At 55.1% G+C, this 14670-nt stretch overlaps 1 protein-coding gene across 1 annotated transcript in view; it reads left to right on the plus strand.

The window, feature by feature from the left end:
• The window catches only part of ERGIC1 (endoplasmic reticulum-golgi intermediate compartment 1), a 112856-nt gene that overhangs the window by 80458 nt on the left and 17728 nt on the right, over nt 1-14670 (plus strand). Inside the window, exons 6-7 of the mRNA XM_070357427.1 lie at nt 7222-7326; nt 11975-12035. Coding sequence (XP_070213528.1) covers nt 7222-7326; nt 11975-12035 — 166 coding nt within the window. The remainder of the gene's footprint in view (nt 1-7221; nt 7327-11974; nt 12036-14670) is intronic.

Genomic DNA, 14670 nt, shown 5'->3' on the forward strand with positions numbered 1-14670 from the left:
ATATGAAACATTTCCATCATCAGGGAATGTTCTCCTGGACAGCAGACCTTTAGAAAGGTCACCTGGGCATCTACACGGAGGTAGACAGGACGGGGCCAAGAGCAGAGGTCACAGGCGATGCTTGTGGCAGTGGTATTGGAGAGAAGGGTCCAGACCAGGGAGGTGGCATCAACAAGACTTACTGATCAATTGGTTGTGGGTGGTGAGGGCGAGAATGGAATCAAAGAAACCTCCTGGGCTTTTGTCTCGACAGCCAGGCGATCCCGTTTTCTATGTATGGAAGCATGGAAAAGCATGGATTCTGTGGGAGTGGGGGCTGGGACTCAGACCGTCAATTCTGGACACACGTCCTTTAGGATTCTCACTGGAGATGTTAAATTGGAAGTGGAGGGGGTGCTTCTGGAGCTCGTTGGAGAGCTCTGGGCTGGAGATATAAATGTGGGAGTCATCTGTAAACAGATGATGGCTGTTGTAGGTCTATGTCAGCGCCCCTCAAAGTGGGGTCCCCAAGTTACAACAGCATGGATGGACCCAGATAGTTATCATACCAAGGGAGGTAAGTCAGAAAGAGAAAGACAGGTACTGTATGATATCGCTTATATGCAGAATCTAAAATATGACCCAAACTTATCTAAAAACAGAAGCAGACTCACAGACAGAACAGACTTGTGCTTGCCAAGGGGGAGGGAGGGGTGGACTGGGAGTTTAGGGTTAGCAGTGAAAACTATTGCAGATAGAATGGATAAACAGCAAGGTCCTACTGGATAGCACAGGGAACTATATTCAGTATCCTGTGATTAAACCATAAGGGAAGAGGATATGAAAAAGAATGTATGTATGTATAATTGAGTCACTTTGCGATGCAGCAGAAATTAATACAACATTGTTAATCAACTATATGTCAACAAATAAATAAAGTGGGTCCCCCAGCAAGAGCAGAGCAACCCGGAACCTGTCAGGAATGCAGATTCTCAGGCCCCACATCAGACCTACTGAATCTGTGTTGTAACAAGCCCTCCAGGGAGTCCTGATGCCATTCATGTTTGAGAATCATTGATCTAAGCTAGATCACCTAGGGAGAGGTGTAGAGTGTTCTAAACCTGGGGTCCACAGGCGTCCCAGGAATGCAGATCAAATTTGAGGAGTCTGTGAACCTGGATCGAAGAAAAAAAATGACATGTTTACTTTTATAAGTGCTAAACTCCGATTCAGCACTCTCTTCTATGCTGAACGTAGGCAATAAGCCATAGTAGCATTAGCAGCACCCATGACCTAGTCACCAATAGAAATTACTATGCATATATCACATTAAAATTGTCACAGATCATTTTGAGATGCTGTTTACACTCATCACAGTTTTGAAATTACAGTCATTAGTTGGCCTGCGACCAGGTCTTGTTGTTTGCTGCATTAATAAAGAGGCATGTGCAAATGTTTGATCTATTTTTGTTACTGTTTAAAATATTATTTCTTTACTCTATGATTCTATATGTTTTATGCATTTGAAACACTTGAAGCAATTAAAATGTATATGTTGGCAGACTGACGAAGGGTTCATGGCACCAAAAATATAAAGATGCAGTTTGAGGACCGACTTCTGGTGCCCACCAGCGTTTAGAAGTGGGCAGGAAAGGCAGAAGGAGCGGCCAGATAGGCAGGAGGAAACCAGGGCTGAGTGGGCCCTGAAGTCTGAAAGAGAACATCAGCAAAGAGGGGGGCTGGTACTCCAGGGACAGGGTGGACACTGACCCATGTGCTGCAGGGAGAGCCCCCCGTGAGAGAGGACAGGACCACTGACCCACATGCTGCAGGGAAAGTCCCCACACGAGAGAGAACAGGACCACTGACCCATGTGCTGCAGGGAGAGCCCCTGCGCGAGAGAGAACAGGACCACTGACCCACGTGCTGCAGGGAGAGCCCCTGCGCGAGAGAGAACAGGACCACTGACCCATGTGCTGCAGGGAGAGCCCCCGCACGAGAGAGAACAGGACCACTGACCACGTGCTGCAGGGAGAGCCCCCGCACGAGAGAGAACAGGACCACTGACCCACGTGCTGCAGGGAGAGCCCCCTGCGCGAGAGAGAACACGACCACTGCACAGTAGGGTTCTTGGGATGCTGGCTGCAGTGGAGGACAGGCCTCGGAGATGAGGGAAGGCCAGTGTGCGCACAGCGCAGGGAGGTGGGTGCATGAGTGGCGTGCCAGGCCTTTGTTCCGCCTCCAGCGCCCTCTCTCTGGCCCCCTCTCTGCCTGGAGAGCTGCCGCTCCCTCACAGGTCTTGACACGGGTCCCTCGGGGCACCCTCCCTCCCCTTCCTCCACCATCATGGTCTGTATGTTGCTCCAGTCCTTTTCCCATTCTAACTCCTTTGGACCATTGCTTCCCCTTCCGCCCGCTCATTTGTTCACGCATCCTACTCTCCAGTGCCTGCTGTGTGCCTGGCTCCACGTTCGGCACTGGGATGTGGTGCCAAGAGAAGTGAGTGAGGCCCCTGCTCTTGGTGGCACTTACGGTCTGTTACGGGGTGACAGGTAAACCCTCAAGCCAGTGTATAATTTAATGAAGCAGCTGGGGAGAGAATGGAGTGAGTGTTACAGTGGAGGAGACCCACTGAGACAGAGAAGGCCTATCTGTGGGGTGGAAAGATGGTTGGAGATGAACGAACAGCCCACACACACCTCCTTCTTGTGGGGTCTCCCTGGCGGGGGGTGTGATCACGTGGGCTAAGCAGATATGGACACCCCAGACGGTGAGAAGGAGGCACCCGTGAGAGACAGGAGGACCACCTGGGAAACAGCCCAGCGCCACACCCTCCCTGGCATGGCAGCCATGCCAAGGCTACAGGCGGCTCCCCGCAGCAGGCTCTGATGGGTCTCCTGCTGGGTCTGGCTGAACGAGAACTTGCTCTTTGGGGTCAGACAAAGAGCTTGAGAATCCTAGCAACGATGTTCACTGGTTAAAAGCCTAAGCAATTTTAGCCTCTCTGAGCCTCAATTTCCTCATCTATAAGATGGGGATAGTGATACTGCCCTCACAACTTGTGAGATGTGAACAAATTAAAATCTGTAAAGTGCGTGTCGCAGTGGGGACAGGACAAGTCTCGGTACCCTTCCCCAGCTGGCCTTATCTCCTGTCAGTGGGGTATCTATGATCTCACCAGCTGGCACTTGCCAGCACTCCGGTGCAAGTGTGCTCACGAAGTGTGCAGGGATGATGTCCAAGAAGCGGGCTTTCTCTGGTCAAGGAGGGCTGGGATTCTAGAACAGGGTCACACCAGCCCTCACCTCCTGGTGGCCGCTTATTGGGTTCTCACCTGGCCCTTCCCCACTGTTAGCTTATTTAGTTCTTGCAGCAGGGCGTCGGAAACAGGCGCAGGGTATTACGTGACCTGCTAAAGGGCCAGGAGCCAGGATCTGGAGCCAGGCCACCCGACAGCCAGGGAGCTCCCTGCTGTGTCCCTGCACCCCTGCTCGCCGTGGCTTCCAGCCGGCATCTCGGTCACAACTCAGGCCAGCCTCCTGTGCAGGGTTAAGGGTTATTGCCTCCCTGGAGCACCCCGTCAGGGGGTGCTTTGATAGGAAAGGCAGCTGCGATGACGGTGAGGTCTGCAGCCCCCCACCCCCCCTATCTCCCAGCAACAGGTTCACACTTGCCCTGTGACCCCCTTATCCATTCATCAGGAGGTCAGCCTGATCCCAGAGTGCGCGTGTTTTAAGCAGCCCCCAGCTGCGTGGACTCCTTGCTTAATCACCCAGTCCCCCAGGAGGAGGACAGGATGGCCAACCCAGCTCCGTCTATATGATTTTGAATGCCCATCAGAGACACTGACGTCGGTTCCTAAGTCACAGCTCTAAAAGTGTCGTCTCTGCTTTCTTCAGCCCAGCGTGTGTTGGCATGAGTCAGCCACCTGTGATGGATTCCGTGCCGAGGGGGAGTGGGTCACTGAGTCACAGCCTCGCGGGGCAGCCGCGGGTGGCAGATGCGCGGAGCCAGCCTCCTTGACTCACTTGACTCTGGCCGCGTGAGGCCCAGGCTCCAAGCCCAGTTCCAAACCCTGCCCACGGCCTTGTCCACAGGGGGCCCCGTGTCACTGCCTAGAAAAACTCAGAAGGATGCACACCGGATGCTGTCAGCTTCTTACTTCTGGGGGCAGCAGGCAGTGGGACTTTAGTTCTAATTTCATCACGTGACATTTTCCATAGTGAAAAATATATTTCCTGGTGGCTCAGACAGTAAAGAATCTGCCTGCAATGCAGGAGACCCAGGTTCGATCCCTGGGTTGGGGAGCTCCCCTGGAGAAGGAAATGCCTATGCACTCTAGTATTCTTGCCTGTAGAATTCCATGAACAGAGGAGCACGGCAGGCTACCATCCATAGAGTCGCAGAGAGTTGGACACGACTGAGCGACTTTCACTTTCACATGTAAATATTGTTCATTTAACTAACAATGAAGGTTAACTTACTTTTAGAATGCAGTAGGATCTCCACCCTGCACAAGTACATTTTTTCCCTCTTCCAGAAGGGTTGTTCTCTCTCTCGGCTCGAATGTGTTTGTGCCATGATGCCAACCCAGTAACACCTGCCGTCAGATTTGTATTCCTCATCTCATTTAACCCTCCCACAACCCTTTGTGGTTATTATTCCCATTTTCCTGATGGGGAAACCGAGGCACAGAGTGGTGGGTACTGACCTTGCCCAGGGGCCTCCAGCTAGGAAGTGAGGCCAGACCAGAACCTGTGTGTGGCCCTCGGCTGCTGCCCGACCATTGGGCCCCTGAAGTGGGCAGCGCTGTCCCGCCAGGGAGATCTTGCCGAGCTGTTGTTCCTGTCGCCCCCCAGCCAGGCCCAGCAGGTTGCCCCCTCCTCCGAGCAGCCCAGGGCACACTTGACTGTGACTCACTGAGGCCAGGCTGTTGGCCTGGTACCTCTCCCGTCAGTCCAAAGCTCAGGTCCCAGTGAAGACAGGAATATTGCTGCAGGAAGCCCACAGCTTTATGCTGGAAACAGGCATGCTTATCAAATAAGCAGACTTTGATGGACTGGTGGGCTGGTGGATGCTAAGCCATAAGCCATATTCCTTCCTCCAGTACAGCTTTTTAAGGTTTTCTTGAGCTGGAATGAACTAAAGCCTAAGTTTTTCAGTGTGGCGTTCGGGGCCTTTGCTAAGCAGTCCCCACCCCACCCCACCCCTGCCCTGTGTCTCTTTGTCTCCTGCCATAGCCACAGCCCCAGGTCTCTGCGGGTTCATTCATACCTGACTCTTCTTGTTCCTCACACGTGCCACCGACCCAGCAGCTTCTGACCTCCATACCTGTTCACGCCAGTCCCGCCCAAATGCCCTTCTCCCTTGTTCCTGACTCATCTTCAGAGCCTTAGCACAGGGTCTTCTTTTCCCTGAGAACACCCCCAGATGAGTTGGGGGCCGTCCATCATCACTCCCACAGTCTTTGCTTCCCTCTGGACCAGTGTGGTCAGGCAGCTGCATTTTCTGTCCTGAGTCTGTGTCATAGCAGGCCAAGGGCTCATCCAGGGCCAGGCTCTCATCTGGGTCATCTCCCCAAGCCTGGCACCTCCTGAAGGACTGGTACCTCCTGAAGGGCTTGCCTCCACATGGCATCAGCCCAGGGCTGCTGAGGTCAGTCGCCCCAGTTTTGACGTGTGACAATAGCAAGTTTCTTCACTGCTCTGAGCCTCGGTTTCCTTTTCTGTAAAACAGAAATTGTTCAGTCACTCAGTTGTGTCCGACTCTTTGTGACCCCAGGGACTGCAGCATGCCAGGCTTCCCTGTCCTTCACCATCTCCCAAAGTTTGCTCAAACTCATGTCCATTGAGTCGGCGATACCATCCAACCATTTCATCCTCTGTTGTCCCCTTCTCCTCCTGCCCTCAATGTCTCCCTGCATCAGGGTTTTTTCTAATGAGTTGGTTCATTGCATCAGGTGGCCAAAGTATTGGAGCTTCAGCTTCAGCATCAGTCCTTCCAGTGAATATTCAGGAGTTACCGGGTGCCAAAGCCAAAAGTGCGATTTTAAGGATTAATGTCATTTATTCATTCTTCCATTCATTCAGTACATGTTTATTAAGCACCTGCTCTGGGTCAGGGTCTGGGGAATACAGCATCAAGTCAGGCACGGACCCTACCAGTGGAGGGTTTCTGTTCTCGTGGGGGGACACAGATGAGAACAAGTTAGGGCAAGGTGGCACGTGATGCTGAGTGCTTTAGCAGCATCAGGGGCTTGGGGGATGGTGGAGGGGGGTTCCCGGAGCAGAGGCCAGAGGGCGAGCCATGTGGAAGAGGGTTCCAGCAGGGGGCGCAGCACAAAGGCCCAAGATGGTACCACACTGTTCCCGGGGCAGCAGGGAGGCCGGCGTGGCCAGAGGGAGGAAGCAGAGCAGGACGCGAGGATGTGGCTTCACCTCGAGAACAGAAGCCTTGGAGGGTCCTGAGCAGAGGCTTGCCGGGACCAAACCCAGGTTCAAAAGGTCCCCACTGGGCACCTTTGGGGAAGGGCCCGGGGGAGTAAAGGGTGGCAGCTGGGAACCCAGCAGGGACGCTGCCGCCACATCCAGTCCAGGAAGGTGGTGGAGGCTGGAGGGGTCAGATGCTGGGCATCTCGGGGGTGGAGCTGGCAGCATTTCCTGATGGGTGGGACGTCTGTTTGAGAGGAAGACAGGGCCAGGACGACACCACGGGCAGTGGTCTGAGCAGCGGTGGGGAGGGAGGCCCCAGGAGGCTCCGTGGCGGCCTCTCTGGTACCGCTCGCTTGAGCAGATGGTCATCCTGCAGTACCGCTCACAGGCTGTGCTCTGCAGGGTCTCAGCACCAGAGGGGAAAGGGGGCCCTGTGGTCTCAGCTTCAATGGCCCCAGTCTGCGGTGATGCGGTAGACGGGCTAGTGATGGTGTTTGGGGTGTGAGGACGCTTCCTGAGTCTGCACGGCTACCCGCCATGCAGGGAACAGCCAGGGATTGATGATGGGCGGCTGCCTCTCTGAGCCTCGGTCCTTCACCAGGCGCCCAGCTGGGCCCTTCACATGACTCCTCCACCCACAGCCTGGCAGCCCCCTCCAGTGGGTACTGTTAACACCCCCTTTCCACAGACGAGGAGTCTGAGGCTAAGAGAGAGCCATGTCCCACGGCTGGGAAATGGCCAAGCTCAGCCCAGGTGAGGCCCGGCACCCTGCCCGCTGGGGCTGCCCCTGAGCTCTCCATCTCTCCCCCAGGTCCCGGGCAACTTCCACGTGTCCACACACAGTGCCACAGCCCAGCCGCAGAACCCGGACATGACCCACGTCATCCACAAGCTCTCCTTTGGGGATACGCTGCAGGTGAGCGGGCCACAGCTGGTGTGGGTGCAGGAGGGCATCACCGCCTCTTCCGTCCTGCTCGGGCACTGAGAGAGGCCCTCCAGAGGGATCACGCCCTTCAGGCCTCTGCTCCACCAAATGCCCCCCACCTTCCTTCTGAGCGTGGCTGCCCTGTCCCCCACACTGCTCTCAGAGCCTCAGCTTGAGACTGGGGCCTGGGGAGGGGACCGACTTTCACGAGCAAGTCCTCAGTGCGGGCGCTCTCTCTGCGCCAGGCTGGCCTCGGGAGGGAGCAGGGGGCACCGCATCTGACAGCGGGAGCCGGGCCCGGAGGAGCCACTTGTCCGGGTCCCCCCAGCGGGTGTCGGCCTCGAGTCCGGGGCCCTGTCCGCCGTGGTGTCGGTGCCCATGTCCATTCAGGAGGTGTGAAGGAAGTGTCCTGAGAGTCCTTGTGATTTTGATGGGAAGGGCCACATCCGGCCGGCCCAGCCTGACAGTTTCCTCCCCGGGATGGCGGACGCTGACTGCCTGGTCTCTGTTGGCCACAGGCAGCTCTGCTGCCGGCTCTCCTCTGCCCCCGGCACCGCAGTGCTGACGGGGAGGGCTGCTCTGCCCTGCGGGGCAAGGGGGCATCGAGGCTCAGAACTGGACGTAACTGCTCCAGCCGCAGTGCTGATCTAGCTACCCTGGCTCCTTCCCCCAAGTCTGGCTTGATGGGAATCCCGTTTTGTGGGTGAGGTCGCTGCATTGGTCCCCTCCAGGCACGGTGATGTGTGCACGGGGCCCAGGTCAGCACACGAGCGCATGCACACACACCATTCATGCCCATGTGCACACACGTCTGCTCACATGAGCAGACATACTCATCAGACACACACTGAAAGGTGTGCCCTGACATACATGTGCTCGTACGTACACCCTGAGCGCACACACTGAACACACACCACATAGGCACACACTTGGGTCTTACACAACACACACACTGGGGTGTACAAGCGTTCTTGTAGGCAACCCCCAAACCAGAGCAGTCATCCCTGGACACACACATATACTCACCATTCAGAGGTACACACACACACATACACACACCACCCAGAGATATACACACACCACCCAGCGATACACACACCCCCTACCAGAGATACACACACACATATACACCACCCAGAGACACACACACCCACACCCCTGGACTGGAACGTCTTACACACGGATCCACAAGTACACGCATGCCCCCACTGCCTGCCTCACACGTTCGTGCACACATGCTGAGGCTTACTGAATCTTGTGTGTGCTGAGCACCTTCCTTCATAAGCATGGTCCTCTTTTACCTTCTCAGCAGCCCCAGAGACACTAGATGTTGTCCCAGAGAGGGCACAGCCTGGTGCAGAGCGCAGCTCTCCCCGGGGGCCACACCGCGGGCCGCCTCCCATGCACTGTCTCACTTCTTCCCCTCCACGTTGCTCCTGCTTCTGTCTTGACACCTTTGCCCCACCACGTGATTGAGCACTGCCTTCTCAGGCTCTTTGGAAGCCCCAGAGGTTTTCCTCTTGGAGGTGAGGCTTTGGAACAGTGCGGGCGAGGTCTCTCTGGGCCAGACTCGCTGTCCACACACTCTGCAAAGCACAGCCTGTCCTAGGACTGTGGACCCTGCCTGAAGGTGAATTCACACAGGCTTCACACCCACAGCCTCCCATCTTTCTGTTCAAGGGACTGCTCTGCGATGGTTCCCCCGCCTGCCTTTCAGGGTTCAGATCCTGGCTTCACCACTTACAAGTTGTGTGACCATGGACAAATTATTTATTCTTGCTAACCCTCAGTGATCTCATCTGTAAAATGGGAACAGTAATGGTACCTTCCTCATAGAATTGTAGTGAAGATAAAATAAATTCATGCAGGTGAAGCTCTTGAACAGCTGCCTGGCTCAGAGTGAAATGAGCAGTGGCCTCATTCTGCACCAGGCCCTGCAGGGTGAGATGCCGCCAGCGCGCAGGGACTCCCACAGCCGTGGGGGAGATAGACGTGGGGTGCTCACCATCCAGCGGGACAGGAGCTGACCAACTGCAGGCAGGCAGAGGGCCCGGGTCCCTCCATCTGTGGGCGCTAGGCAGCATCCCAGCTGCCTGTGCGACCCACCAGGTCAGCAGACCCTTGGCACGGCAGGGGAGCTGGGCACTGTGAGCCCTGGTGTGCACAGGGAGACTGAGATCGGAGTCATGGCCCAGGGTCACGCAGCTCCCTGGAGGCGCCCCCAGAGTCCAAACCCCATCTTGGCAACAGACCACACTCCCTCGTGGGCGCTGTTGACCCCTCAGCCTGCACCGCAGCCTGCACTTTCTCACTGGGGACCAGTGTTCAGATGAAGCCCGGTTGAACCATCACAAAAACCCCCTCAAGGATGCCGGGTGGCATTTATTTTTCCTGAAGAGGAAACAGGGTCAGAGAGGTTCAGTAACCTGCCCAGGGGTGCACAGCTTGAAAACTAGGTGTGTCTGGCCCCAGGCCTTCCTTGACTGTGCCTCAGAGAGTTATGGATTCATCAGACCCCCTCAAAATCTCTGCTCTGCTCCAAGCTTTGCCTGAGGCCCTGGGGTAACAGCAGTGGATTCTTGCCCTCAAGTGAAGAAGAGACTAAGTGTAAATAAATGCAATTACAAGAGAGAAGAGGGGCATAGGATTCTGGGCAGTGATATGGAGATGAGGGCAGGGTACTCCCCAGCTTGGAAAGTCGGGGTGGGCTTCCCTGAGGAGGTGACATCCAAGGTGACATCTAAGCCAAGGATGAAGGGTGAGAAGGACTTGGCCAAGCTCAGGACAGGGAAGTCTCATGGGCAGGGGCATCTTGCACCCTGCTCTATGGCACGTCCAGTCAGTCATTTTCATATAAAAGACCCTCAAGATCACTTTCAGAAAAAAAAAAAAAAAAGTGGACCAGCAAGAAGTATCCATGACATCAGAACGGTGTTCTGTGCATGAGATGCCAGAGGCTCATCAGAGTCAGCGCAGAGGGCTCAAAGTGTCACCTGGCGTGGGGAGCGGGGAGCTGGGTTTCAGGTAGAGAGAAACCCACATTAGATTTAGGAAGGTGGGGTCTGACGCTGGCAGGGGGCTGTCATAGGAAGAGCACCCACCTGCCTTGTGGAAGGTGAGGCGAGGCTGCAGGTGGGGAGATGAGGAAAGGGCTGCAGCCAAGCCCAGGGGACAGGAGGAGAGAGAAGAGGGACGGGGGACAGGAGGAGAGAGGGGAGGGACGAGGAGGGGCAGGGCTGGTCTTGCATTGCCGTCTGCTGCTGCAGGACACAAGGGCAGTAATAGCCTTCTACTTGCTTCTTATGATGGAAATAGGATTTTTTTTTTTTAATGTAAAATACTTAGCTGAGGATTTATCTACCTATTCATCATCCATCATCCATTCAACAAATATTTATTGAGCCCCTACTATGTGCTGGGTGTTCCACACATTGGTGAGGATGAGCCTGGTCCCTGCCTGTATGGAGTGTTGAATAGTCTAGAGAGGAGGACAGAAATTAATCAAATAATCATACAAACAAATGTCAGGTACGACCCCGACATGCGATGATGTGAGGGAACATTCTAGCACTCTGGCCTCCACAGCCACTGTCCTGGGGTTAGAAACCATGTCATTAGCTGGTCTCCGGGCACAAGGGACAAGCCTTCCCGTGGCCTTGTTGAGAGTGTGCAGCTCTGTTAAGTGCTTGATGGACGTCAGTGGCCTGAGGCTGGGATCAAGGGGCGGGTCACCCACTGTCCCTGAGTGGCCCTTACTGTAGGAGCCTGTCCCCTCCGCCCTCTATGACCTCTTCCCTTCTCAGCCCTCATCCCATTCCTCTCTAGGGCCAAGCGAGCTCTGGTTCTCAGTCTCCAGGCCTACGTGTCTGCATGCGCTGCCTGCCTAGTAACTTCCCACTTTCCTACAAATCCTGCTGTCACTCCCCCCAGGAAGCCCTCCAGGAGGCCTACCCCGCCCACCCGTTAAGCATGCCCAGGAGGACAGAGTCCATGTACTGGGCACGCTTTGCCCTGCTTTCAGTTTTCCTGGAGGCTGACCTGGTTTCCCACTGGCCTCAGAGGAGAGTAGGAGGTGGCCTTCAGCCCCTGCCTGGGGGGACACAGCCAGGCCGGCCACCAGGAGGAGGCGTGTCTTCACAGCTCATGTGTGTTTCCCACCGCAGACAGGGTGGGCGCCTGCAGCCCTGGGCCCTCTCTGAAGGGGAGGTGGGGTCTCAGGAGGAGTGTGCTGACACCCACCTCTGCCCGTGCCTGAGTTTCCCATCTGCCTCCATGCTTGAGCCCTGGCTTGAGGTCAGACAGACCTGAGCTGGACTCAGCCCCCTCTCAGCCGCAGGACACTGGACAGGGTTCAGTGCTTCTCCAAACCTTGGTTTGCTCCTGTAATGAGCCTGTGGTCCATCCTTAAAGGCATTAAATGAGACGACCCTCAGGACCCAGGCCTGAGTGTCTCGCAGCGAGGGCTCGGAAGCAAGCTTGTGCCTCCTCTGTGCCTTGTGCCCCAGGACTTTCCGAGACAGACCGTGCTGGGTGCTCCTTTTACACGCAGGCAAGGTCTCTAGACCAGCTGGCACCTGGCCTCTCCCCGTCCCCAGGCCCGAGCCTAGAGGTGCGGCATCCTCACTGTGCTTCTCCGCAGGTCCACAATGTCCACGGCGCTTTCAACGCTCTCGGGGGAGCAGACAGACTCACCTCCAACCGTACGTACTGCGCTCTCGCCCCGGGAACAGCTTTCTGCCCAAGCTCCCCAGGGCAGCGGGGAAGGAAGGGGGACGGGAGGGAGCGTTGACCAAGCCCTCGGTGCGAGCCACGCCGCTCAGGCTTCATTCCCCCGGTTGGCCTGTGAGGACGCGGAATTACCCCATCTGACTGAGAAGGGAGGAGGGTGACTTGTCGGGGCTGACGGGGGAGGGCAGGGGAGGACCTGGCAGCCGAGACACACCGTCAGCGCTCTGTGAATACCTGGCCGCCATTGTTATTGTTGCCATTTCATAAGTTATTGTTGTCCCATAATTGTTGTCGGTTGAGATGATCGCCCGAGATCCCCCAGGGAGTGCTGACACAGCCAGAGTTCGTCCTGGCTCCAGGTGGCACCGTGGGAACGCGGCTTTGGGGCGCTCAGCCTGGCCTCCTGGGCAGCCGCCCACCCCACCCCTCCTCCCGCTCCAGCCCCTCCCGGAGCCCCCTCCCTCCCAGGTTCCCCGGCACCTTGGCACAGATTAAAGAGTGTGCCACGTCTTTGCACACCAACAGACGAGCACACACACACACACCTACACACGTGTGTGCACACCCATGGGGCCTTGCCCAGAACGGGCCTGGGAGGCCTATCTGCTTATGTGGGTCTACCCACTGGGTCCTGTGAGACAGATTACCGGGACTGTTCTCATCTCCTCCCCTGAGTGCAGCTTTTCACCCGTATGTCTTTAATTATTTCTTGAGGTACATTTATAGGCAGACCTCGGAGATACTGTGAGTTTGGTTCCCAGTTAACCCAGTGAACTGAAGATCGCAATAGAGCAGGTCACATGAATTTTTTGGTTTACCAGTGCATAGAAAAGTTACATTTAAAAAAAAAAAAGAAAAGTTACATTTACAGTACACTGCAGTCTGTTAAGTGTGCAGTGGCATCATGTCTTCAAAAATAATGTAAATACCTTAGTTTAAAAATATTGCCAACAAGTGTATCACCTGATAACACAGGGTTGCCACAAACCTTCAGATGTGTTAAAAAAAAAAAAAAAAAGCACTATCTTTGAAGCACAATAAAGCGGAGCAATAAAATGAGGTGTGCCTGTACTCGCTGCCAAACCAAGCATGGAACTGGGATAATCCAAGCAAAAGAGAACTTCCCTCCATGACCCGCCCCAACAAATCAGGCTTCTCATTTCTCCGTGTCACTGGGCCTCCTTGTCCATGAGCAGAAGTCATTTTTCCCCAGCATAGAGCACAGTTTACTTTCTGATGTTTGGGCCTGGCATTGTAACCACAGTTAGTTTGCAGGTTTCCCACTGGTCATGGACACGGCCATCTAGCAGCTCCACCACGGTCTATCTTGGTGGACCGTCTTTTCATGGAAAACGTCTATTGTTTCTACCACAGTAATGCCTCTGATATTTACGGGATTTGCTTTACGTCGGGATATTGCTTCCCGACTGGGTCCATGCCCACTCGTGCCACCTCCAGCAGCGTGTCAGTATATACCTGTACTTTCTGGTTTTCATGCAGATGTCTGGTTATAATGGAGGGCGATGATTCTTCATATGGTGGGGTCGTCATTGTGGTTCTGCGTGGGGGCAGCCTGCAAGGGGCCTGTCCACCCCCACTTGCAGTTAGCCTGGACCCCTCAGCCACCCGATACTGGAGGAAGATCAGGCTAGGAAGGGTATGTGAGCCGTGGAGGGTGTGGGCAGGAAGCCTTTCCTCCTCCTGGGCTGCTGATGAAAGCAGGGGAGGAACCACTGGGGTCCGCCAGGCTCTCATTTCCTCATTTCCCAAGCCCGGTCCCCAGCCACCCACCACGTGTCACTCTGCTCCCACGTCCCCATGGGGGCTGCTTGTTATCGTTCGGGTCTCAGCTCGAATGCCACCGCCTCAGAGAGAGCCTCTCTGACCACCTGTGTACAGGAGCCACCACGCCTGGCAGCACACGGCTCTCTGTCCCGAGAACAGACCACTGTGTGGAAGATGCTGGAGAGGGACTCCGTTGATGATCTAGCAGTGATGATGATGGCATTGTGGTGGCTTTCTTTGAAAGTGTCTCTGTCTTTTAGAGTGGCTGATGTGAGTTTTAGTTTTAGAGGAACTGATGTGAGGTCTGGGATTTGCTTACAAATAAAATGGGGGAAGAGGATAGAGATGACGCAGAATTGGACATGTGCTGTTCATGGCTGAAGCTGGAAGACGGGCGGGTACCTGGAGGTTCCTCCTATGCTTCCTTGTGATTTATGGTTGGATTTTTACAAAGATGTTTAGGGGGAGGAGGGGGCCAACAGGGCACAGGGTGTGCCTGGATCAGGTTGGAGCTGGCAGTCCCGAGGAGGGTCCTCTGACCAGGAGCCCATGCAGGTGTGATCAGGTGCAGTGTCTCCAGTGGACATTTGGCAAATTATACCAAAGACATTAAAACTGGTCACTTCCATTGAGTCATCAGTTCTACTCAAAGGAGAGTAAGCTAAGGAAACGAGAGTATGCAAGGATTTAGGAAAATAATAGTCATTAGATCATTGTTTATAAGAGTGAAAATGAGCCACAACATTGGTGCCTGGCCCCAGGGGCCTGGTCGAGCACATCGTAGGTGGTCTTTCCTGGGAGATGCGTGCAGCCGTGACAGTG

This window comes from Bos mutus, chromosome 20, assembly GCF_027580195.1.
Source record: "Bos mutus isolate GX-2022 chromosome 20, NWIPB_WYAK_1.1, whole genome shotgun sequence".
In the NCBI taxonomy this organism is placed as follows: Eukaryota; Metazoa; Chordata; class Mammalia; order Artiodactyla; family Bovidae; genus Bos; species Bos mutus.